At 39.6% G+C, this 23,549-nt stretch overlaps 2 protein-coding genes and 1 long non-coding RNA gene across 5 annotated transcripts in view; 1 reads left to right on the forward strand and 2 right to left on the reverse strand.

Moving 5' to 3' along the window:
- Nucleotides 1–17,932, reverse strand: part of POLN (DNA polymerase nu) — a 110,963-nt gene extending 93,031 nt beyond the window's left edge. Inside the window, exons 1-3 of one of the 2 annotated variants that reach the window (XM_065060379.1) lie at nucleotides 17,743–17,868; nucleotides 7,296–7,442; nucleotides 3,357–3,400 (exon numbers count right to left, since the gene is read on the reverse strand). In XM_065060379.1, coding sequence (XP_064916451.1) covers nucleotides 3,357–3,400; nucleotides 7,296–7,428 — 177 coding nt within the window. In that variant the 5' untranslated portion in view covers nucleotides 7,429–7,442; nucleotides 17,743–17,868. Of the gene's footprint in view, nucleotides 1–3,356; nucleotides 3,401–7,295; nucleotides 7,443–17,742 lie in introns of both variants that reach the window. The other variant, XM_065060378.1, reaches the window with a different exon arrangement.
- On the reverse strand, nucleotides 8,942–17,916 carry HAUS3 (HAUS augmin like complex subunit 3). 2 transcript variants are annotated; one of them, XM_021288832.2, is made up of 5 exons: nucleotides 17,743–17,916; nucleotides 14,950–15,991; nucleotides 13,413–13,849; nucleotides 11,665–11,893; nucleotides 8,942–10,292 (listed from the first exon to the last, which is right to left on the reverse strand). In XM_021288832.2, exons 2-5 carry the CDS (start codon nucleotides 15,871–15,873, stop codon nucleotides 10,026–10,028), a joined length of 1,857 nt encoding a protein of 618 aa, XP_021144507.1. In that variant the 5' UTR covers nucleotides 15,874–15,991; nucleotides 17,743–17,916; the 3' UTR covers nucleotides 8,942–10,025. The 2 variants fall into 2 exon arrangements, with proteins under 2 accessions (XP_021144507.1, XP_021144512.1); XM_021288837.2 differs by having other exon boundaries at nucleotides 16,942–17,743.
- LOC135579322 (uncharacterized) lies at nucleotides 17,238–22,889 on the forward strand. The gene is made up of 2 exons (XR_010472094.1): nucleotides 17,238–17,323; nucleotides 21,425–22,889. It is a non-coding gene; the product is annotated as an uncharacterized LOC135579322 (long non-coding RNA).
- The last annotated feature ends 660 nt before the right edge of the window (nucleotides 22,890–23,549 follow it).

Here is a 23,549-nt window from a genome sequence, read left to right on the forward strand (position 1 = left end):
TAATGACTCTGGACTGGCAACCGGTCCAAGATTCCCCAAGATAAATGTGTATTTAACTATTTACAGATGTAGAGAGTTGTATCTTCCATCAATACTCCTCTTACGCCTTGATCATCAACAAGCCCTATAGGAGCTGGCAAGTTTTTGACTCCTGAGGCATTTGAAAAAAATGATGTATTGCTAGTGATGCATTTGCAAGCTGTTTCTCAGAGTTTATTTAGACTATATTATTGTATATTTACACTCAACTTACTCAAATGAGGCAACTATAAAAGAATACAAGTTCTTGTAAGTTCAGCCGTTTGCATGATGGTGGTTTTAGCAGTCTGCTTCATACTGGTTCTTAGCCATACTTTTTTTTTTTTTCCGGACAGATTTTAATATAATTTTAAATGTCCAGTATTCGTTTTAATAAACCTCTATACTACCTACAAACATTCAGTTTTCAGAGGGGATACTCCATATATTTTCTTTTAAAAGTTCCTTCATTGTTATGTAATTTCCTTTTCTGAAATGAAGCGTTGATGTGGTGACTTATCTATCTTCTCATGCCTCAGAAAGATTATAGTCCCTGTCAAAGCATCTTTCAGCAGGAAGATTTTGAATATGATCTCATACAGAATCAAATAAAAACCAATTTATCTTTTAAGTTGTCTAACAGTCGAACAAAGCAGTTGTCTCCTAATTTTTAATCTCAGCATCATACATAAGCGTAACAATCACTCAACTGAAAAGCAACTGAAGTCTCTCATAATTACTGTTTTTTCTGCTCCTGTAGCACAGCCAGTCTCCTTTGGTACCTCTGCTGTCATTACCATTCCAAAAACTAAGGCTTTCTCACTTCAAAAGAACCACAAGTTACTGCTCTGCAGGGCTCCCATCCGTTCCCCAAGATGACAATTTTCATTGACTAAAAATATCGTCCAGCTCTATTCTATCAGTATTGACTGAGTAATCCAGGATGACAAAGCCCTCTTTTTTTTCTTGTTTTGCAATACTCCTGAACCCAGTTCCCATATTCCCAAACCTCAGAACTATGAGAAAGGTTTAGACTGCTTGAGATGATACTTCACAGGATCAGCTCCACAGCGAAAATACAAATAACAGGTTCTAAGTAAATAGAAAAAGGGAGCTAATAAGTTTTTGCTACTATCAAAGTGAATAGTGGTTGTTTTGAAAGAAGACAAATAAATTGGGTTTAGGCAATGCTAACCAAAAAGTGGACATTATAAAAAGTTACCATAAGTGGAAAAACAATAGCACAGAAGGACCAAATGCTTAAGAGCTGTAGAAGGGCAATTAATCCACTCAAGTGTATTCTCCAGTCAAACTGGAAATAGTTTTACTGTTTAACAAAGTAGAATTTGAATTAGGACACTCAAGTAATTATAGAGTCAGGAACAAGCAATTCTCTTTTAAAAGTTCAAAAATAAGAACAAAGCAATTTAATTATCAAGTCAGAATAATACAGCTGGAACTACAATTAACCAAAGAGAGAAGCAGCATCTTCCAGGAAAAACTGATCTTCTACTAGAAATAAAGACATGGCTGGAAGCAGAGAAAACAACTCACAGGATATAGTTTCATAATTTATGTGCGTGTAGGAAAATTTCACTAGATGCAGCAAGTCAGAATTAGCACCTCATCATCACAGAAAGAGGTTCCACTACTATCTATGTGCACCCACAGCTGCATGTCAATCTGTGAGCCAATTTAATTTGTAGGAAACTCTGCCACCCCACAAAAAAAGCAAACTTTTTTTACATCTTGACCAAACTGAATTGACTTGAAGTGTGCAACATGCACCAGAGTCAGATTAAGGAAGGCTGTGAAATTTGCAGCTGGGACAGGAGTACACTTGCAGTACTTAGAACTCATCAGTTAACTCAATGGATCTTACAGCCTGAGCTGGGGCTACCCCAGTTATCCAGTCTCATTCTTGTACTGGCACTCACTCGCATGTACCAAAACCAAATTCAGAGAGATGATTAAACCAAAAATTTAATTTCCTAATAGAAAGTAATTTTTCATATCAATCACCTCACTTTATGTAATGACAAGTACCAGCCTATGGAAGGACCAAAAATGTAAAACAAGGAAAAGCAGAAAAGAAGGAATAGGTGGCAAGACAGACTGGCTTACAGTGCTGCAAACCCACAAATTAAGAAGATTAATCTGTCCCGATTTCAGCTGAGATAGTTAATTTTCTTCCTATTAACTGGTATAGTGCTAAGTTTTGGATTTAGGATGAGAATAATGTTAATAACGCACTGATGTTTTAGTTGTTGCTAAGCAGTGTTTACACCACATCAAGGAATTTTCAGCTTCTCATACTGCCCTGCCAGTGAGGAGGCTGATGGACCACAAGAAGGTGGGAGGGGACACAGCCAGGGCAGCTGACCCCAAGTGGCCAAAGAGATATTCCATACCATAAAATGGCATGCTGAATATAAAACCAGGGGGAAAGTTAGCTGCGGGGCAGCTGCTCAGGAATTGGCGGGGCATCGGTCAGCAGGAGATGAGCAATTGCACTGTGCATCACTTGTTCTCAATATTATTATTTTCCCCTCCATTTTCTGTCCTATTAAACTGTCTTTATCTCAACCCACAAATTTTACTTCCCCCCCAACCACCATCCCACTGGATGTGAGGAAGTGAGTGAATGGCTGCATGGTGTTCAGCTGCCTGCTGGGCTAAACCACAACAAATCATACAGGCAACACCTACAGAGCAGAAAAAAATGAAGTGCCACTAGCAACTCTGGAAAAGACAGAGTGGTCTTCTGTAGGAATACATCCAGGTAACAAAATATGTTAAGTTTCATTCACACAGTTGTTATAAGGATATTTAGTACACAGAATGATGTGTTAACTCCAAACAGGTTATGTAAAGGCCACATTATCTATTGGCTCTTCTGTAGAGCACATGAGCATCATATGGGCCTTGCCAGTTACGGATGATGACAATTTACAAAACATAAGCCACTTCACTATTACTGTGAAAAGAAGAAGCTTGCTGCATTTTGAGGGACTTTTGGGGGTGCTAGTGCTTGTTCAGTGACAGAGGTCTGAGAACATTTTTAAACCCTGGTTTAGATAGCTAAATGTGGCAACCCCATTTTTTTCTGATCAATCTGTGACAAAAGACTAACTTCCTGTAACAAGAAAAGCAGAAGTAGGGCCAAGACTCTCATAGGTAAGTAGATGACAAGTGCAAAATAAGACAGAGGAAAGTTAACTATGAGTGTATGCACTGTATTGTGATAAAGCTTATTATGAAAGACCCAGTCTATAACAGCTTCAAACCTTCTACAAAAACACTGCTTTTAGTGGTCTCTAGTCTTAAAGTGTGCTTGCCTTTTCAATTTTCAGACGTTTATTTTCCTTTGTCTTCTCTATACCTTTAAAAAAAGAATGGGAAACATTTTACAATTCCAGTTAATCTGAAAGCAGTGCATATAACTTGGGTTACATACAGTGTTCCATTACTGACACTTTTACCAAAACTAAAACAATTGCAATAAAATTTTCCATGGCAACTATTTTCCTCAAATTAATATTATGCATGCTTAAAAAGGCCCTGCAGGTTGCTACATATGCATATGCAAAAGCGTGATCTGTCTCCATTAAGAAAAAATGAATTCAAATTTGCTACAAAGCAGACAAGCACTTTCAACAGTTTTCAGAAAAGGCATTACTGTCATACTGTAAATATGCATATTTCTTTCTTTAAAGCAAATACATTCAATCTTGGTTGAGGTAAAGCTGGGGGAATGGGCAAGAAATAAACAACAACAAAAACTCTACACACTTCACACAGCTCAACTGCTTTCTTAGGCAATATTATTCCACTATTTTCTTCAATAAAACCCTGTTTGCATATACATTTTAGCATATCATGCCCTACAGAGAACTGACCATGCTTCACTGCAAAAGATATGTTTTTCTACATTGTTCATCCTCGCAGTAGAACAGCTATCGTAAGACCAGACAAGAGCAGAGAGCAAGGAGAATTCAGACCTATCCAACTGAAAGAAAAGTCAGGTAGTGACTAACACCACAAGAAGCCAGAGGGCTGTCAGTGCTGGGTCTCAGACTGAGCCCTGTGCCACAGCACGGCTGTCAGCCTGGGCCCAGCACTGAACCACTGCTGACATTTACCCTACAGCTTTGAAAGCAGAAAGATGCTGCAGTTTAAGGGAGGCTTAGTAAATGCACTTCAGGACTCTGCACCATGCTAAATGAAACAGTTAGGACATGCCTGCAACGCTGTCCAGTAGCCCCAAGAAAAGGAGAAGGAAGTGATAAAAGTACAAGGGGCAACAGGACAGCAGTAATTACAAAGTTGGTAGGGACAGGAAGGGAACAGTGAAAAACAGAACTCTGCTGCAGTACATGTGTCTCCAGAGTTTGCAATTAGTTGGACTCCTTTGTCTCTAGATTAGAACCACAGAATCATTTAGGTTGGAAAAAACCTTTAAGATCATCAGGTCTGACAGTTCAATTCTTCTTCTACTCAGCCAAAAGACACCTCATGGGTAAAATACATATTTTGTCCCCTTCTAACTCCTAGTCCACACTGAGTACAACACTCCACTGCCATTTTCAGCTATGAAATCTGCATTACCAGCAGCAAGACACCTTCTGAATCTAATGTGCTGATGACCAATAGCAAACTAAGCATAAGGGGATCTATTTCTGTTTACTGGAACTGTTTTTAAAAAAATTTTGTCTAGGCAAACCAGGATCCTGTACTTAAAATATTAATACTAAAAAACAAAACCAAACCACACAAAAACACCCACCGCATTTTCAAATACTAACTAGTTTAGTCTCCAGAAGAAACTAAGCTTATTACTTTACAGTATCACATGCAGGTTCACAGTATCACAGTATGTTAGGGATTGGAAGGGACCTCAAAAGATCATCCAGTCCAATCCCCCTGCTGGAGCAGGAACGCCTAGGTGAAGTCGCACAGGAACATGTCCAGGCAGGTTTTGAATGTCTCCAGAGAAGGAGACTCCACAACCTCCCTGGGCAGCCTGTTCCAGTGTCTGTCACCCTCACTGAGAAGAAGTTTCTTCTCAAATTTAAGCGGAACCTCTTGTGTTCCAGCTTGATCCCATTACCCCTAGTCCTATCATTGTTTGCCACCGAGAAGAGCCTGGTTCCATCCTCATGGCACTCACCCTTTATATATTTATAAACATTAATGAGGTCCCCCCTTAGTCTCCTCTTCTCCAAACTAAAGAGACCCAGCTCCCTCAGCCGTTGGTGTACATGTAAAATCAGTTATCTCCAGCTCAGAGTACTAAGCTGAGCTGTTAAAACAATTAATCTGGCATAACTGTATTCGTAGCTTCAAACATTTTAGATCTGGTTTTCTTGAGACTTCCTACAATGAAATGATAACTTAATAATAATAGTAACTGAGTTTACATTTGGTGCTTTTAATTGTTTCACAGCTAAATATTTTTTGACAAATTCACCCTCGAGAGAAGAAGAGGAGAATTACATTTCCCTCCTTCAGTGTGACAGCTACCTAAAGATCTATGGAACCCTGAATTTTTGGTTTACAAAAAAGTTTCACCAGATGGCAGCAGAAACCCATCTTTGCCTTCAAACTCTTTCTTAAGGCTAGATGGAACCATTACAAGCTTTGCTGCCAAGATAACCACAGAATTTCATCTGCCAGTTGAACTTCACAGATATTTGTCCTATTTGAAACTATTATTCACCTTCTAAAGACAAACAGTTTTTCCAGTAAATAGAATTTAATCTTTAAAGATCTCTCAAAATATAGTTCAATACAGTTTGAAACAGATCAACTAACATGACAGGTTTGGGGTTGTTTTTTTTTAAAGGAGGCACTTTTTCTTCTCTCCAGATCCACGCTGAGCAGCTAAATCTATATACACAGCCAATTTCCTAAAAGCAATTAAAATAATTTCGTTCTTAAGCCTGTACACTAGAAACAATTGTAACTACTATACTGAAAACAAGCACAAATAAAGCTAGTCATGTGTCCTGCCACCACTAAATACTGATACCGTTCTTTCACTCTCCAGTGAATAAAGATTTAGCAGCACTACAAAGACAGCAAGCTCATTTGGCTAAAGATACCAGGCACCTTCATGGTGTTTTCTAAAAAAGAGAATCTGTAATTTTACAGCTTGATATAGAGTGAATAGGTCAAGAGCAGACAACATAACGACATAGATATTGCACAGTATACAGTTCCCAAGCCTAAAACAAAAAAAGATTACACAGGAAAACTAAGGAAGGGAAAATTACAAGGTAGCAAGAGAAATGGAATGGCAATTAAACTGAGTCTGAAAAGAGATCTGAGTTTCCTTACAATATCATCCCATTTTAAAATAAACCCACCCCACATTTCTTAAAATGTGTATCAGTGATTTACACAGCAATGAACTATCACCCTTTTCACTGCTAACACCATCAGGCTCCACTGATCCAATACTTCACTACCAAAAAAAGAACCTGAACTGTTATTTACATAACACTGAGGCTGCAAACAAGAACAAATGCTAGATTTAAATCCCATCCACCAGATGATATTCCAGGATCCAGTTCTCAGGAAAAAACACACAACTGAAATTTAGCAAAACTCTTAAATTTTATCTACTTCTTTCCAGAGCTACAAAGCTGTCAAACTAAGAAATCCAAAGAATTGAGAATAAAAATCCCATCTTACAAAACCTCTCTAATATCCACAACAACCTGAGTCAGATTTGCTCAACAAAGACCTGCTGAAGCACTTCTAGTATCACCTAATGTGCTCTACCACTGGGACTTCTGTTCGCTCATCTCCCTAGAATTTGACAAGGAGTGAGTTGCTAATGAACACGTGTTTAAAGGATAGACATGAGTCTGGAGAGTTCACAGTTCTGGCAGGTTCCCATTACCTCTAGTCATCTTTAAGTATCTAGAGTCTCTAGAGTATCTAAAGTTAACAAATACATTTATTTTACAGTATTAGTTAATTAACAGTTTGAAATCCTCATTTACTTCTATACCACATAGCAAGAACAGAAAAAAAAAAAAAAAATAATTGAGAGCACTGGTAATATCTTAGTTCCTTGGCCTCATACTGCATTACTTAATCAGAAAAGTCCCAGCCGATGTCAGTTACAGCCTCATTTCACTGGAAACAGAGAGTCTCGTTTTTTTTTTTTTTTTTTCTTTTTAAAAATAGGGACTAGAGATCTGATATTGTTTTGGTTTCAGTTTTTCAACTGAAAATGGAGACACTTGAGCAGCCTAAGATTTACTCACTCTGGTTATTTTTTCTGATAGTCTGAACTCCTCCTACAGGAACAGACTGCAAAGCTGTCATAATCCTTTGAGCAATATCAGATAAAGGCACTTGAGAAGCCTCACATCCTATGTAAGATGTGTACTGTTCCATTTTTAAGATTAAACCTAAACAAAGAACACACACAAATTATGCATGATATCAGGGCCACCAATCTGCATTCACATTCTGTTGAAGCTCAAGACAAAATACAGCGAACATGTTCAGTCATTCATTCTCTGACAGCACATGACATTTCCTCCCTGCCATGCGTATCAGTTTCTAAGTATTGTAAATAAAAATTAGCAATTTGTAATAATGCATGAAAACTACATGAAACTTCTTTGAAATAGTGTTGTAATACACCAATAAAAATTAAGCAGTCCTGTTAAGTAAAACTAACTTCTAATAAAAAAAAAATCTGACAAATAAAGCAAGAATTATAATTTATGCCTGAAATACTTTCCCTTTCCTAAACATCTTTAAACTAGTCTATATCTAGCGTATACATAAATTTACTGTTATTGGTACTAAGATTTTATAAAGGAAAAAACCTTTCAAGTAGCTTCCAAAATAGAGCCAACACAAGATGCAAGAAACAAGAATTATTATCATAATATACAAACATCAGTGATGTGTTATTTCAGAAAATACTTATCACAAAAGACCTATATTCCTTAAATTGGGTATAATTGATGTACTATTAAATATTAATAAACCGTAACTATTTTAATGTTATTTGTCAAATTAAGAAACAGGTCAGCAATATCTGAAGTCTCTACAAACTTAAACAGTAGCTATTGCTGTTCTAAATTTTATCCTTTTTTGAAGAGCAGCTGCTTTTCCAATTGACCCGTAGCCATATTCTAAAATACATACAAAATACTTAGAGAGCCCCTAAATGTAACACATACAGGAGAATCAGAAACAACGGTATCTACACTGATGACCTTGTTGACATAATATAGTTAGACCAGCACAATGCATAAAACTTACCACCACCACAAGATAAATATCCCAGATTTTCAAAACAGTTGAAGGATTCAAGCTGTACAAGTCAACTGCTCTACCAAAAACTGCTGTTAAGTACATTATTTTTATACAAGTTAATAACTGCAGTCCTGGTACTCTGGTTTTCAACCCTCAAATGCAGTGCATGAGTAGACTTTCAAGTCATTTAACCATCAAGTAAACAATATTTCCTCTGCTTACATGGGAAAATTTTTTCTTAGCTCAAGACCACAAGCAGATTGCAAGTTTGAATACTTACAAGTACAAACATGTGTATCCATCAGGCTGCATTAACACTGGCTATATCTTTCTAGCTCTAGATTTACAGTAAGCATGCAAAAGAGAGACAAAATGGTGTTCTTTCCCATCACACTCCAGGAGTTAGAATCTTTCCCTACACACAACTATTCCTGACTTTTATAAGAGCGAGCAACACTTCTTTCTCGCACAGGGTAAAAATGCTCCCTGACTTCTCGGGGTTGGAAGTGGCAGTCCTAAAGCTTCAGGGGCATATCAAAATGAGAACCTAGCAGATTAAACACAAACAAGACACAATGCATGAGAACACACCTAAAACCAACACACTGATTTACCATAAATATTGACAACACCGAACTGAATTTATAGTATTTGGCATTTAATAATAAACACAATGTATAGAGAGAGTTAAGCAGCATGAAATCCAGATATAAAAGACATCCAACCAATCAGTTAAAAATTTAAACATTTAAAAATAAGTTATACTTACATAAGTTAAAAGTCTGTCATCAAAAGTTTTAAGACTACTGAAGTTAAAGCTGATTTATTAACCCTCATCAATATGTACACCACTTGAAAGCAAGCACAGCTGACTCCATCAAAATATTAAACTGGAAGTTATCATACTGTAAAAGCCTATTTAGTTCCATTGGTACACTGGGAAGCTATATGAAAATTTGATAAACAGTCTAACAACGCACATGAACATAAAGTATGAAAAGCATTAGGACTCTGAATTGAAATGCCTATCACTATAAATTATACAGCAAACTCAAAGTTCAAAAGATAAATTTAAACTTATTTTTCTTTGAAGAGCCCAGTATGAATAGGTACTGGTTTAAATGGAGAAGGTAGGCCATAAGTTAAATTATGAGATAAGGGAATGGTCTTAAAACGGATGGTCTTGGTACTTGAAACAGATTCTGGTACATATTCGAATACATTTTTAACAAAACCAAATCTTCTTAGGAGAATTGTAAGAGAAACAATTACGGAATGTCTGCCTTGCAGAACTCTCCTGCTCAGGAGCAGATTACATCCATGTTCCAAAATCTGGAATGCCTTCTCCGCCTTTATTTTTCAGTTCACATATCAGACGTTCTTAGCATGCAAGAAAACTGATCTCAAGGGTATGAAATGTTCCTTTTTCTGCTATGCTGTGTGCAGTGGAAATCAAGATACAGGCTAGCAGAAGAGCAGTCTGAATGTAATTCATTCAAATAACTAATGTATTACTTCGTATCACAGAATTCTGACAAAACTGAGATTTGAGCATGGTGGGTAGGTGCCAAAATCAGCATACAATCCAAACGTGGTAACTGTCGCAGTTAAACATGCATTGCAATGACAGGTAAATGTTAGCCTTGATAAGCTAATACTTATTCCATAAACTTGTAGACAGTTTAAATGAAGATGTTTTCCTTTTTAAGAGTACATTGAATTTAAACATTAAGTACTTTACTGGTGATAAAGTTCTCATCTTGCAGACCACTGGCTTTAGCCTCAGCCTGCTGTTCAAGCTTCTCCACCATCTCTTTCAAGCGGTCTTGGTCTCTGAAAAAATACACATACAAGTTCCTTTCCATCTGATGCAGTTTATTGGACTCTAAAAAGTTTCTCTTTGACTTCACATCAGCAAGCAGATCCATAAGGAGTTGATTCAGTTTCTTTAAATCAGCCTCCAGTTGGTGAAACTGCTCAGTAAGTTCCTAACAAACAAAAGACAAAAAAATCATTACTTTTATATTGTTAATACACTAGCTGAATTAGAAATAAAGTTCTTTGTTTTTGGTAGCCTATTCTGTTTGTAAGTGAAAAGTCATTACAAAAATCAAAGCACAGGTGATGAAGGATTCCATTCAACTTATGTAACTTTAGAGCACCATGTAACAGTACTCACATCAAGTTATGAAAATGTAATTTCATTTACTTGTTTACTAAACCAGTTAACACCATAAGAATCTGCCCCTCAATTAGACAGATGGTTGAATAAGATTTTCAATCGATTACAAGTCTTTGTAGCTAGTCAAATCTTTAAAAAACCCACAAAAAAACAAAGAAAATAACAAAACCACACACACACAAAAACCACACCCAAAAACAAAACACCACACAGGAAAAAAGCTCATTAATTTTTTAAATTAAATCATTAATTACCAGCTACAATTTTCCCAAAAGTCATCCTTATGATAGTTCGGTGTAAGTAGGCTAGTCATCTACTTGCACATTATTTCCTAATTAAAGGAACTACTTTTCTTGAAAAATAGAAAGAGATGTCACTATGTTTTAAGAAGTAACTTGGATCAATAACGGTATTTGATAGATATAATAATGTTATCCCTAGAGGTGTACTGTTCCAATTACAAAGTTTCATTATTAAACAAACTGTTGTATATGTTGCAAATTCCCTTGACAGATGGAAGTGTTAAATATATTTTCTTGTATTTAACCAAGTAAGTATTATGTACCAGAAGACTTCCTTCAATCCATTTCTTGGATATCTACAATTACTTAAAAAACAAAACAGGTTGCATTTGACAACCCTATTGCCATTTAAAAGAGGCTCTAAACCAAACACTTGGGAGCTCTGCAGCAGGACTGTCCTGCTAAAACTGTCCTTCAAAATTCTGATATTCTTATTTTGTCCAAATGAGCCACCTATGACCAGACTTTTTAGGGGCCAAATTCTACTATTCAGGTGTTACAGACAACAGGTAAAAAAAACCTGTCTCAATAAGGAGAAATTTAAACTAATTTTCCAGTGACACCATATCCAGACAACATATTTCCCACACCATAAACTTACTACTCATACAGGACTGTACACACCTTTGAAAGGAATTAAAAGTTAAATGCAATTATTTGCTCAGAAACAAAAAAATTATTACCTGACAAGATTTACAAAATTCTAACATTTGCTAAGAACAACACAAATACTGGGCCCATCATCATTACGCTATTAAATTTGTTGCTGATATGTGGGTGCCTGTGTGTGTCTACAACCTTCACACCACATCTTTCTCATTAAAAGGATATGGCACACATTAATGTAATAATTTTAATAACTAGATAATGGCTTACCTGACTACGGAGTTGTATCTGATTTCCTCCATGATACAGAGCATCATAAAGGGTATCTATATCACTTTCTAGCTTGGACAAAAGGAGAGACTGTTCTTGAGAAGATGCTTCTAGCTGATCTTGTGCTGTAACACAGTCCTGTTTTAACTTCTGAGCCATCTGTACCAAGCTTTCATATGTTTTAAACAATTGTTGGTTTTTATTTTCTCCTTCCAGAAGCTGATATAGCCTGTAACAAATGAAATTAGACACAAGCATTTTTAAGTTTCCTAAGCACTCCTGTCATTATTAGTCAAGATAAGATGTTCATGTTGAGAAGTCAGAGGACTAGTAAAGGACAGTACTGCTCAAGGTACTCTTACAACTCTGCTGTATCTCCCACTAATTGAAGGATTCTATCTATATATAGCTAGTATGTGATCAATAGGACTCAAAAATATTTAAATATTAAATTAACAGCAATGAAATACCAAAGTAACTATTAATTAGTACACAATGAATGCAAATAGAAATTGTCAATGTGCTTTTACCAACTATTTCCCAACACTGCAAACACAACAAAGTAAGACCCAACTTTTTTAAGGGCTAAAAACCAGCAGATTTCAATGGCCAATGAGAAATAAGATAAACCTTTGTGTCATTTTCAAGCTTCCTGGACTATTTCCCATTTTGTGTCTATGAAGAGACTGCTAAGAAATTCTCCAATTAGTTATGAGTCATGCAAATGACAGCAATATTTGTAGTACTAAACTGTACCCTTACCCTGCATCAAGAAGATTAGATACGATTAGATCTCTTTGCTCACTTGCTACCACCACCTCAGCCTATTAAAATCTTCGGAAGCTGGAGCCTCCATACAGAATCCAACTGGCTTTACTAAGAGTAGAAGATATGTTTCAAAAGTAATTGAGTTTCTTTCAAGTGTCTTCTGCTTGCAAACCCTTTAGGGGGTTTATCACTTTTTCAGCTTCCCTTCAGAATCATGAACACTAACACATGCCTCTTCAAAAAAATAAAGTGAAAAAGTAGCCAGACAGTATTCTGATTTAGTGATTCAGACTCATAATGATAAACCTGAACAAAAACATTACAAGCTGCCAATGCAAACACACAATGGGAGTGAAATTAATGCAGTTATTCACTGTGCAAGACCATACTCAACTATCACTTAACAATTATTAAGACTTAATTACTTAGATGGTGAAAAACTAGACTTCTACGTGGGTGACAGGACACTGAAGCCAGATGGCAAATCAAGCAGTAAGAATGAGCTAAACACATTTCATATATTGAAGGAGTCATTCCTCTCCCCTACCACATGGGGGTTTTGGTAGGCTAAGCTGCAGAGGCCATGCACATGATCTGGGAAATCATTGTTATTAACAGCTCCCTATATCTATACCTCTAGAATAACTTTCAAGAGTTCCTATATCAGGACACCACATAAGACGGGGTTTAATTTGAATATTCATTATATTCTGAATATTGCTTGGGAATGCTTCAGCAATATTAAAGACTGATAACTGAAGATTTTTTTTCCTTGGGCAAACCTCAAAAGAATTTCAAAGGATAATCAAGAGGAAAGTCTCATATCTTGAAGGCTTCGATTCTGGAGAATTCAAAATACTAATTGGCTATAGCAAGTAATTAAGAACTCAGGAATAGAAAGGGCCTAGATTGCCTAAGCCTTTATCTCCGCAATATTATTTCAAAGTAAGTCAAAGTTCAGTAGTGACTCTAATACTTACCTGCAAGAGAAACCATCATTTGAACTAATAGTTTTTCTCGGTTTTGCACGCTGAGTTTGCTCAGCTATCACCTGTAGTCTCTGTTGTAACTCATTAATGCTCTGTTTCAGCGATTCTACCAGATTCTCAAGGTGACAGTAGATCTCCTTATGTTTCTTCAACTCCATTTCACAGGCTAGCTCGATAAGTTCAAATGATGCTTTCTGTCTTACCAAATGCCTGCATATTTCATCTTGTCTTGAAGCATAATAATCCTGCTGAGCAATCTGACGATCCAAGTAGCTTTTCACCACCGGAGCAGTTAATAGTCGTGCATTCTCTTTCAGAAGGGGAAGCAGCTCTTCATTGTTTATCCGAGTTATATCTTGTTTAATTGTTGAAATTTCATCATTTAAACTAGATATTTTGGCATCAAGGTTCTCTTGTTTTCCAGTATCCTGCAAAAAGTAAAATATTCGTTAATTTCTTCCTGGTTCCCTCCAAGCCACTTTCCTAATGCATTTCTTCAGTTCACACCAGATTCACGTAGTTCAGTCACATTGCAATCACTGCGTCTTTTGTATCTGTGAAGTTAAATAAAACCGCCACAAGCCGTTTTACAGAACTTAAAAACATAAGGCAAATACAGACTTTAAAAGTACATATAGCTAAATGTATTTAAATAAACAGCGATTTCATTTCATTGCAGCACCAGGAAACAGTTTATTTTTAAAAAAACAGACATGCTTGAAATCTGGGTTCTAAGTGAAATTACAGCTCATCTAACTGAAATCTCACATGCAAACATATTTTTTTATATATTTAGTCAGATGACTATCAACACTGCTATCAGAATCAATCTTTTTCAAATTACCCTAATCAATCAAGCCCTATATGCTAGTCATCCATAAATGAAAATATACAAACTGACAGGATGCCTCAAGTTAGTCCATGACTGGCGTAAGTTAATATTTTGCCTTCTGTTACAATTTCTCCACATACTTAAATTCCAGTAGTCATATCTGCCGATCACTCACTTGTTCAGAGATTTCTGAGGCTTCAACTATCCGATCCATTTATTTGGTATTTAAAACACATCACCATATTACACATACTCGAGTTTCAAAAGAGTAGGTGAACTAAAACTTTTCAAGTTTATGCTATGGAATACAGATAGGAATACACTTCTCATATTAACTCCTCAGTATCACAAAATTTCAACCAAAGTTAAGCTTTTGTTTGTTGTACAAACAACTGAGAGCCAGTTAGAATTTGAAATTTCAAACTTGAACTAAACTGGAAAGGTACTACTAAATTCTGGGGTTTTTAAGGTAGTAATTCTGGAAAGCAGACTTAAAGGTACTCTGCCATACCAAAGAATTTCTGACTATAGAAACCGGAGCTATTTCACATGAGAAATAGTGTGGCCAAGACTAAAACTCTATAGAAGTGCAATTTTACTATGTAAAAATATTTGAAATCCCAATAATTCAGCAATTCCCCTCACTAGATCCAGAGAACATGCCTGCCTGTTTAAAACTCACCTTCTGCAGCTTACCTTGTCATTTAAGGACTGCAGCATGCTCTCCACACACTTTATAGCTGAATTCATGCTCTCCTCTTTAGCTTGCATCTGAATTAGCTGGTGCTGAGCACAAATATACGCTGTCTGGAGCCTGCTCATCTCTAGACTCTCTTCACAAATTTCATGAGACTCATCAGAAGTGACTTCTTTGCTTATATCTGCAAGTAGAAAGCTGTCTTCATGTGAATTTTCAACCCATTCAGACATACCTTGACAAGAGTGCGTTTTTAAGTATGAAGTAAGTGCTGCAGTGCTTTGCTCTTCCTGAGACAAATATTTGTCCAAAGAAAGTTGGGAAAAAAACACTGGATGCGAAGCTGACCCTTCTTCTGAATCTGAAGCAGTGAAGAAAGAGGCCAGTTTCTTAGCTGCATCTATAAGAGACTGCAGTTCATTACTGAGCTTATTATTTGCTGCAGTAAACACTGCTAGTCCTTCTTTCAAATCTTTATGTGCTTCTTCCTCTTCGTTTTTTAACGTTTGTAGTACACGGCTGTTTTCAGAAATCATTATTTGAAGCTTATTATGCCGATGAATTTGTAGTTTTTTTAACTTCTGAAGAGTTTGAAGCTCATCCTCTAATTTCTTCCGTTCCTCCTCTTCATCCTCCTCCTCTTGGCTACTGTTCTTTGAAGCCACAGGCTTCAAGGTTTTAAGGACTTCATCCAGTGCATTTCCTTCCAAAATGGGCTTACCAGACTCAAGAAGACTATCAAACTCTTGCAGTTCTTTTTCAGATACCACACACTGCTCATTTACATTTCCACAAAACCACTCCATAAATGATTTCTCTTCCGAAGACTCAAACAGCCAATCAAAATCTTCTCCATTAAGCTCATCAGCCTTGGGATATCCAATTTTCTTAAGAGTTTCCACAAAATCATTCCCACAGCTCATGATTAAAATATTTTTGTAAGCAGAAAAGATCCAAACACATGAAAAAATCTGGGATATTATTCCAGTTGTATTTTTTTTGTCGTTTTAAATGAATATTCAGTATTTTAGTAAAAAGAGTCTGCACAGGAAAAAGGAAGCGTCAGATCACACAAAAAAAACTGAATTCTATTCTGCTTAAAGATGCTATTGGAAAACTAGAAACAAATTTTTATTTCAGAGATGTCTTAATAGATTTTGTTTATCAAATCAGGGGACATATTTTTACATCGATTAAAGCCTTGATCTTTGCAAACACTAATGTTTTTCCTTAATTCATATGAATTTACTATTAAAACAGAATACTACCATGAATTTAAAAGCAACAGGTATAAATATTGAGTAATTCACTAGCCTGCAAAAGTGATTTACTTATATAGTTTCCTTACATTAAATAAAAGACCCCCACCCACAATCATTTTATCTCTTCCAAAGTGAGAGGAACTTTCAGTTTGTTCTAAAAACAAAACTACAGTGACATTACACTACGCTTCGAGATACTGCTTATAGCGATTTTTTTTTACTTCGGCAGCAAGCAGAATCTTGTCTTCCAAACCTCCATTCTAAAGTTTCCTCTGAAAATGGAGCAAGAAATCCGTTACCATAAAAAACTCTCAACATAATACTGCACTTTATTTATCAAGTATAAAATAGAAAACTAAGATCGGTGTAAGGACTCCGGTGTAACAGTCACAACTTAAAAGTTATAAGATAAAGGAGTTTGCTGTTTTTCTGTTTCCTAGCATATAAATCATCAGCTTTCGGATCCTAAAGTGAGCACAACAGATAGCTAAGAATAGGAGAAATTATCAAGAAAGTTAGGCCTTGTCTGCAATACACTGGTAACATCCATGGGTTTTTTTTAGTTTGGTATTACTTAATACTTTGTTTCTAGAACATACATTCCACCAGAAAACCCCACTTTGCCAGCTGGCCTGGAGGGCATGAGTGCTAAAGGAGTAAATGCATCCTTCTGAAATTCTGTGTATTTAGTTATCTTAGAGTTACAGATTATATAAGAAACAGACTTACAGAGTGCACACCGCTTTCTGTATGCGGATCACTGAGGCACGCTGACACTGCTGCTTGAGCCGCCACCAAACACCAAACAATCATTTCGGTTGGAAGAGATCCTCAGGATCATCGAGTCCAAGCATGACCTAACCTAACTCTAGTACTAAACCATGTCCCTCAGAACCTCGTCTGAACGCCTTTTAAACCCCCCCAGGGATGGTGACTCCACCACTGCCCTGGGCAGCCTGTTCCAGTGCCTGACAACCCTTCCTGTGAAGAATTTTTTCCTAATATCCAATCAAAACCTCCCTTGTTGCAACTTGAGGCCACTTCCTTTTGTCCTGTCACTTGCTACTTGGGAGAAGAGACCAACACCCTCCACGCTACAACCTCCTTTCAGGTAGTTGTAGACAGCGATAGGGTCTCCCCTCAGCCTCCTGCTCCCCAGGGTAAACAGCCCCAGTTGTCTCAGCCGCTTCTCATCAGACTTGCGCTCCAGGCTCCTCACCAGCTTCGTCGCCCTCCCAATCAAACACAGCATCTTGGGACCCTTGAGGAAGCCATCCACGATCCCCACCAAGGGGAAGCCCCATGGTCACAGCCAGCTCCGCCCACACGAGTGGGCCCCTCACGGGCTCTATCCCAGCGCCAATGCGTCCAAACACCGCCGGCCACATCCCAACTCTGGGGCAGCTGCGTTCCCGGCCAAGAGCCGATCCCGGGCAGGGAAGGACGAGGAGGTGGAGGGGAGAGGGCACGCTGCGCTGGCTGCCCGACCCCGGTACGAGCGGTTCCCGGCCCCGCACCCTCGGTACTCACCACAGCGCTGTGTCCCGGCGGAGCGCTGAGGGCAGAAGAGACGCAGAAAATGGCGGGAAGGCTGAGGAGGCGCCCGCGCGGGGAGGGGCGGGGACGCCGGCGGCGCCAACAGCTCGAAACGCCCGCCACGCGCTAAGTCTCGCGCGTCCTCCCCGCCGCGAGGGCCCGCGTGCCACCGCCCCGCCGTCGACCGCGCCTGCGCGAAAGTGCCTCTTCCTCCCCGCCGTCCTTCCGCGCCGCCCGCCAGTGGCGGACGGGACGCTGCGCGGGGATTGGGCGGGGCCGGCCTGCTCACCGGTGACGTCACGTAGGAGGGCGATGGGGCGGAGCTCTCCACAGCCGCGGGGGCGGGGCTTGTGGGCGGAGGTCTCTCCCCTCAGAGTGTCCGAGCCCGTCCCTCTCCCGACCCGCTCCGCCGGGGTCGAGCTGGGGCCGCGGGTGGGAGGAAGGGGCTGAGGGCGGCCTGGCTGCGGTTCGGCGTCGCTCAGCTTTGGTCTAAGCCGTGCCACAGGCCTGTGTGGCCACCAGCCTCCCCAGAGCGGAGCGACATGGCTGACGGTGGCCACCCCCCTCTGCCCACGGTGGCTGTTAACAGCGATCATCCCTGCCCAGTCCTTTTAGTATACTTTCCACGGACTTGAGGTCCGTGAATTTACCTAACCTCTTTTTGAACCCGCTGATACACCTCAAAACTTCACAAGACAACAAATTCCTGAACATCACTACCTGCTGCTTGAACAAGCACTTTCCCACCCTCCCACAGAATCCCGGGCTGGCTGGGGTTGAAGGGACCTCTGGAGATCATCCAGTCCAACCCACCTGCTACAGCAGGTTCACCAGAGCAGATCACACAGGAATGTGTCCAGACGGGTTTGAATGTCTGCAGAGAAGGAGACTCCACAACCTCTCTGGGCAGCCTGTTCCAGGGCTCTGGCACCTCACAGTCAAGAAGTTTCTCCTCATATTCAGATGGAACCTCCTGTGCTCCAGTCTGTGCCCGTTGCCCCCCGTCCTACTGTTGGGCACCACTGAAAGGAGTCTGGTCCATCCTCTTGATACTCACCCTTGAGATATTTATGAACATTGATGAGATCCCCTCTCAGCTTCTGTTCCCCAGGCTGAACAGACCCAGCACCCTCAGTATTTCCTCACAAGAAAGAAGCTCCAGACCCCTCATCATCTCATCCAATGACCCTCGGCTGTAGCACTGCAGGGTTGGTGAATGGCCCTGCTGCATTTACTTTACCTGTGGCCTCCAGAGCGATTTAGAAAACACCGGTAAATTTCCCTTCAGCTCTTCTCTCCGACTTGGAGGGTTCCATGATTTTCTCTGGGCAAAGCGAGTGCTCCGTTCCCTGATGATCTCAGTTGTCTTCTGCACGTTCCACAACATCACTGCACCTCACTCCAGGTGCAGAGATGAGGCTGCGCCCATTCCTCGAGGTGTGGGTGCACCGAGGTTTTCTACAACAACCTTCTCTCCAACAACGCTCCATTTTCTTGGCTATTTGGTTGCTGCTGCCCACGGAGCCCCCAGAAAGCTCTGGGCAATGATCATGGGATGTCCTCTGCATTGCGAGGGCGGGTTCTGAGCATCATGTAAAATTCACCAGCAATCTGAGCATCATCCTTTATCAGCCACTCCTCGCCTTTATCCGCCTCCTGTTTATGTTTCATGTGCCACAATTTCTGGGCTCCCCTGCTCACCTTGCAATAGCCTCCTTGATGCTCTCACTGAGTCACGTAGGAGGGAGGTTTGGGCCACAGGTTTATGTTTGTGTCAAACATTTTACCTGGGCTTCTGGTACAGTGGGTTTTAAACCTTCTGGTTGTTTGTACGCTTCCTGCTTTTGAACTCATTTAGGGTTTTCTGGCATTGCCTCCCATTTTCACATACGTAGTTTTCTTAAAATTGGGTATCTGTCTGCTTTATTTGTCTTGCTCTCTTCTTACAGTGTTAAGCTTAATTATAATGTGGTTGCTACTATGGAGCAGTTCACCCACTAATAGTTCTTGAATTAGATCTTCTGCACCGCTAAATTCAGAATGGTGGGTTTGTTGTTTGCTGGGTTTTTCTGTAGTAGTTTCTAAGGCCAGTTATTCTAGAAAGAAACCATGTATTTCATCCAGAAATGTTATCTCCACGGTTCACCCCAATGAGGCATTGACCTAGTCTGTATGTGGGTGGCTGAGTCCTCCCACTACGTGTCCTAAATGTGCAGCTTCTCTAATCTCGCTTAACGCAATTGTTGAAATGGATCAACCCATGGAAATGAGCAACCTCACAGCTCAGCACAGCTGAGGCTTAACTCACATGAGGTTTTCTAAATCAAAATCAGTGCCTATATCACCTGCAAAGTGCAGTATGTTGATTTCTGGTATAATGTGGTCTGTGCAAGACACTTTTAAATTAATTCCTGACCTGGCAGTGAGTTCTCATGGGTAAAAAGACCCGTAGTGTTGAGTTCCTCCCCATCAGATTTCAGCCTGATGTGCAGCTGCAATTTAAGCTATCTCAGGTTTTCAAATTGTCTTGCAGATAGTGCATTGCGCCCTTCCAACAGGGAACGCAAGCATTCACCGGCTTATTTTGCAAGATGACACCCTTTCAGTTCACTCAGTTACTCACACTAAAATCAACTTGTCCTATGGTAGTATTTTGGAGGCTTATGCTTCACAGTCTAGGTTTTTTTAAAATTTTATAACTATCAGCGCTTCTCATGTAAAAAATGACTGCGTAAAAGCAAATTCTAAACACCTAGAAATCTTCCTAAAAATCTTCCTGTTGTGAGAGCAATTCAGCTCTGTGTAGCCCACCTCCTGGATGAAAGAAGACATCTGATGAAAGATTGTCTCTCTTTTGTCTATCAAATTGTCTGGATCAGTCCAACTAGTACCTTCCGCTCCCTGTGTGACCTGTTCCTCTCCCTCTTTCCAGATTCGCATGCACACGATGTGCCACCTCCCTCCCGGCCTTTCACAAAACCTGCGTCCCCATCTGTTGAGCTGGGCAAGCAGGACTTCGTGCCCCTTCGGGAGCTTTTGGAGCTACCTACGCGCTGGCCAGTAGCCACTGCTCGAGACCATGAAGAGCTCGGCTGGGCCAGCCTGCTGGCACCGTCAGTGCAGGAAATAATTGATTTCTCTTTCTACCCGGACATGGAATTTTCCTGGATGTTTTCACCACGGATTGTCATTGCAGCCGCCATCCTATCTCTGCTTTGGTGAAAATTAGCCTGAAGGTTCAAAAGTTATCAAGGAAAGGAGGAGGGGAACAGATGGATGAAAGAGGAGCTGACAGACAGCATGATCTCATAATCCCCGCTGGCATAGGAATTCAGGCTAGAACTGAAATATTTTAGGTCAGAACATTATGCACTTAAACTTCTCATTTTGAAAGAACAAGCCTCTAATGTGAAACAAATTCTCATTTGTCAGATCATGGACTGGCTTTTAGGGCAGAGATTAAACGACAGCCTTCCCCTACAATTCTGTTACAAACAAACCTTCAAAATTCCTTCCAGCCCCTTTCCCCACCCAACCACAGCCCCATGTGCTTCAGCATTTGCTTTTGCAGCTCCTTATGGGTCAAGACTGTTTTCCTCTGATTCATTTTTTTCTTGGTTGTGTTCAGTCAAAACATAATTAAAGGCTTACCTTACATTTTTTTTATCCATTCTAGGAGCAGTTTTGCATCCGTGTTGAAGAAACAGTGAGGTTGCTTAGATGATATGTTGCCTTCACAAGCCGTTCTATGGTGGATTCCAGCAGATTAAGACACAGGCATTCCTGGAAGGATCTCTGCGAGCTCTGCACTATTCCATCGATGCCATGTTGTGTTTCTTCCACTGCAAAATTACGTTGTTGTGCCTGATACCTCAGAGAGAAGCTGTCGGGTACCCATTGGCCAAGGCAGTAAGAAACAGCCGTGGAGCGCTATTGCTATCCCTCTTATAAAAGTGTTGTGCTTATTACCGCTTTAGGATTTTGGTTTGGCTTCTGAAAAAAAGAAAGAGAAGACATGGAAATAAGTTTTTAGCTGATGAACTGCAACAGTGCAGAAACTCCTTTGTTTTACATCGCAGTGCGCGTCTGCTCACAGCAGCAGCAGCAGGATGTTCGAGGTCCCCGCTGCAGATCGCTGGAGTCACAACCTCTCTTTGGAAACATCTGGTCCTAAAACGTAATTCATTACTTTGAGCAAATTTATATTCTGAATTAAATACAACTTTCCTAAGTGCCATGTGAGCTTTTATTATAATGAAGTCAGAAGACAGAAATTTGGCACCAGCTTGCTTTCTCTCCCAAGCACATGTATCTTCTCTCTAGAGTAACAGTAGATTTCATTCTGAGACCTTGTATTCTCAGGAAAGCAGGTCAAAGTTATTAGTTTTCTTCAGCTTTGTTGGATTCAGTGCCATAAATATAAAAAAAGCTCCTACACGTTTGGGCTGACACTCCTAGTGTTATTCAGACATATGATGCACAAGGTGATTTTTTTCTAGAAATTGTTTGTTTACTCTTCTGACCCTATTTTGGATTCATATTAGGGGTGATCAGCTGGGCTGTCTGCAAATGGGTTTTGTTCCAAAGGAACTGGAGCTTTGTGTGGGAACTGACATGGAGACTCGTCAGGGACCATGAATGACCATGAATGACCATCTTCCCTCTCCTCTTCCTTGCTCTGCTCCCCTCTCTGAGAACGTTGCCATTGAAACAACTTTCAGCTGCCTCTTTTAGAGGAAGCTGGTGGTTTTATCATCACAAATTCAATGATAATTTAAGACTCTCTTGCATTTAAACAGGCTTTGTCAAAACATTTTCGGCCAATTTTCATCCTTGCAGCAAGGCAAGCTTCTGGACTTCTAATATTAAATTTGAAACCTCCATCATTAGGAAAATGAGGAGAGTTACTTTTCTCATAAACAAATCAGAAGACATTACAAAGGTCAGGAAATAAGCTGTACAGGTCATAAATTGTACAGAATTCACAAAAAAAAGTGCCATAACATTTGTCATGATGCTGTTAACCTGTGCAATTCTTTATCGTGCTAAGAAAAACACTGCTTTCCCAAAATATAGCACTGCTAAAAGTTTATTATAGCTTTTTTTGTGGTTGGAGAGTGATCTATAATAAACTAGTGATGTGCTGGGTTGTATTTTATGCTTGTTCTGTGATAGTGGTAATTTCAACGAAAGCTTTGATAAAAAAACAGTTTACTATGTTTTGCACACAAATATGTTTACTGATTCAGCAGCTCAGTTCATCTGAATCAAACATAAACATATTGACAAGCTGCTTGCCATGATTTCAGCTTAAGACTACTCTTTCTATAATTTTAAGACATCACTGTATTTAAGTGCAACATGTTTGACAAACGGAAACAAAAACCGGTGGCTGTCACACACTACAGCTGCGAGTTCTACGATGCGATTTGCAAAAGCTTTGCAGTTCTGTCCCTCCTCTTATCTCTCCGAGTAACACACTAAAATGCTCATTTTTGTCTGTCTGTGCATTGCTTGTGATGTGACTTACATATTCAACAAGACACACGCGCAGGACTCGCAGGCTGCCTTGTGACGCTTTTTTTCCCTATCTCGCACAGAGCTGGAATGGTTGCAAGTGTAACTACTTAAACCAGACACTAATGCATTTCAATTTGCACTTTGTTTTACAGGTCGGTTTGTCTTCAGCAATGAAATAGTGGAAATTTATACAGCACCCATGGTTAGACACAAATAACATTAATGACTATTAGGGCTGCATTAGGCCAACATATGTAAAAGAACTTTAGTTTAAATAGCAC

The sequence above is a fragment of the Columba livia genome, chromosome 4 (assembly GCF_036013475.1).
Source record: "Columba livia isolate bColLiv1 breed racing homer chromosome 4, bColLiv1.pat.W.v2, whole genome shotgun sequence".
Classification (NCBI taxonomy): domain Eukaryota; kingdom Metazoa; phylum Chordata; class Aves; order Columbiformes; family Columbidae; genus Columba; species Columba livia.

Coding starts and splice junctions, on each gene's coding strand:
- HAUS3 (XM_021288832.2), bottom strand. CDS start 15,873: ATGAGCTGTGGGAATGATTTTGTGGAAACTCTTAAGAAAATTGGATAT. Junction 11,894..13,412: donor AATGATGGTTTCTCTTGCAG/GTAAGTATTAGA, acceptor CATTTGTTACAG/GCTATATCAGCTTCTGGAAG. Junction 10,293..11,664: donor AGATACAACTCCGTAGTCAG/GTAAGCCATTAT, acceptor TTTGTTTGTTAG/GAACTTACTGAGCAGTTTCA.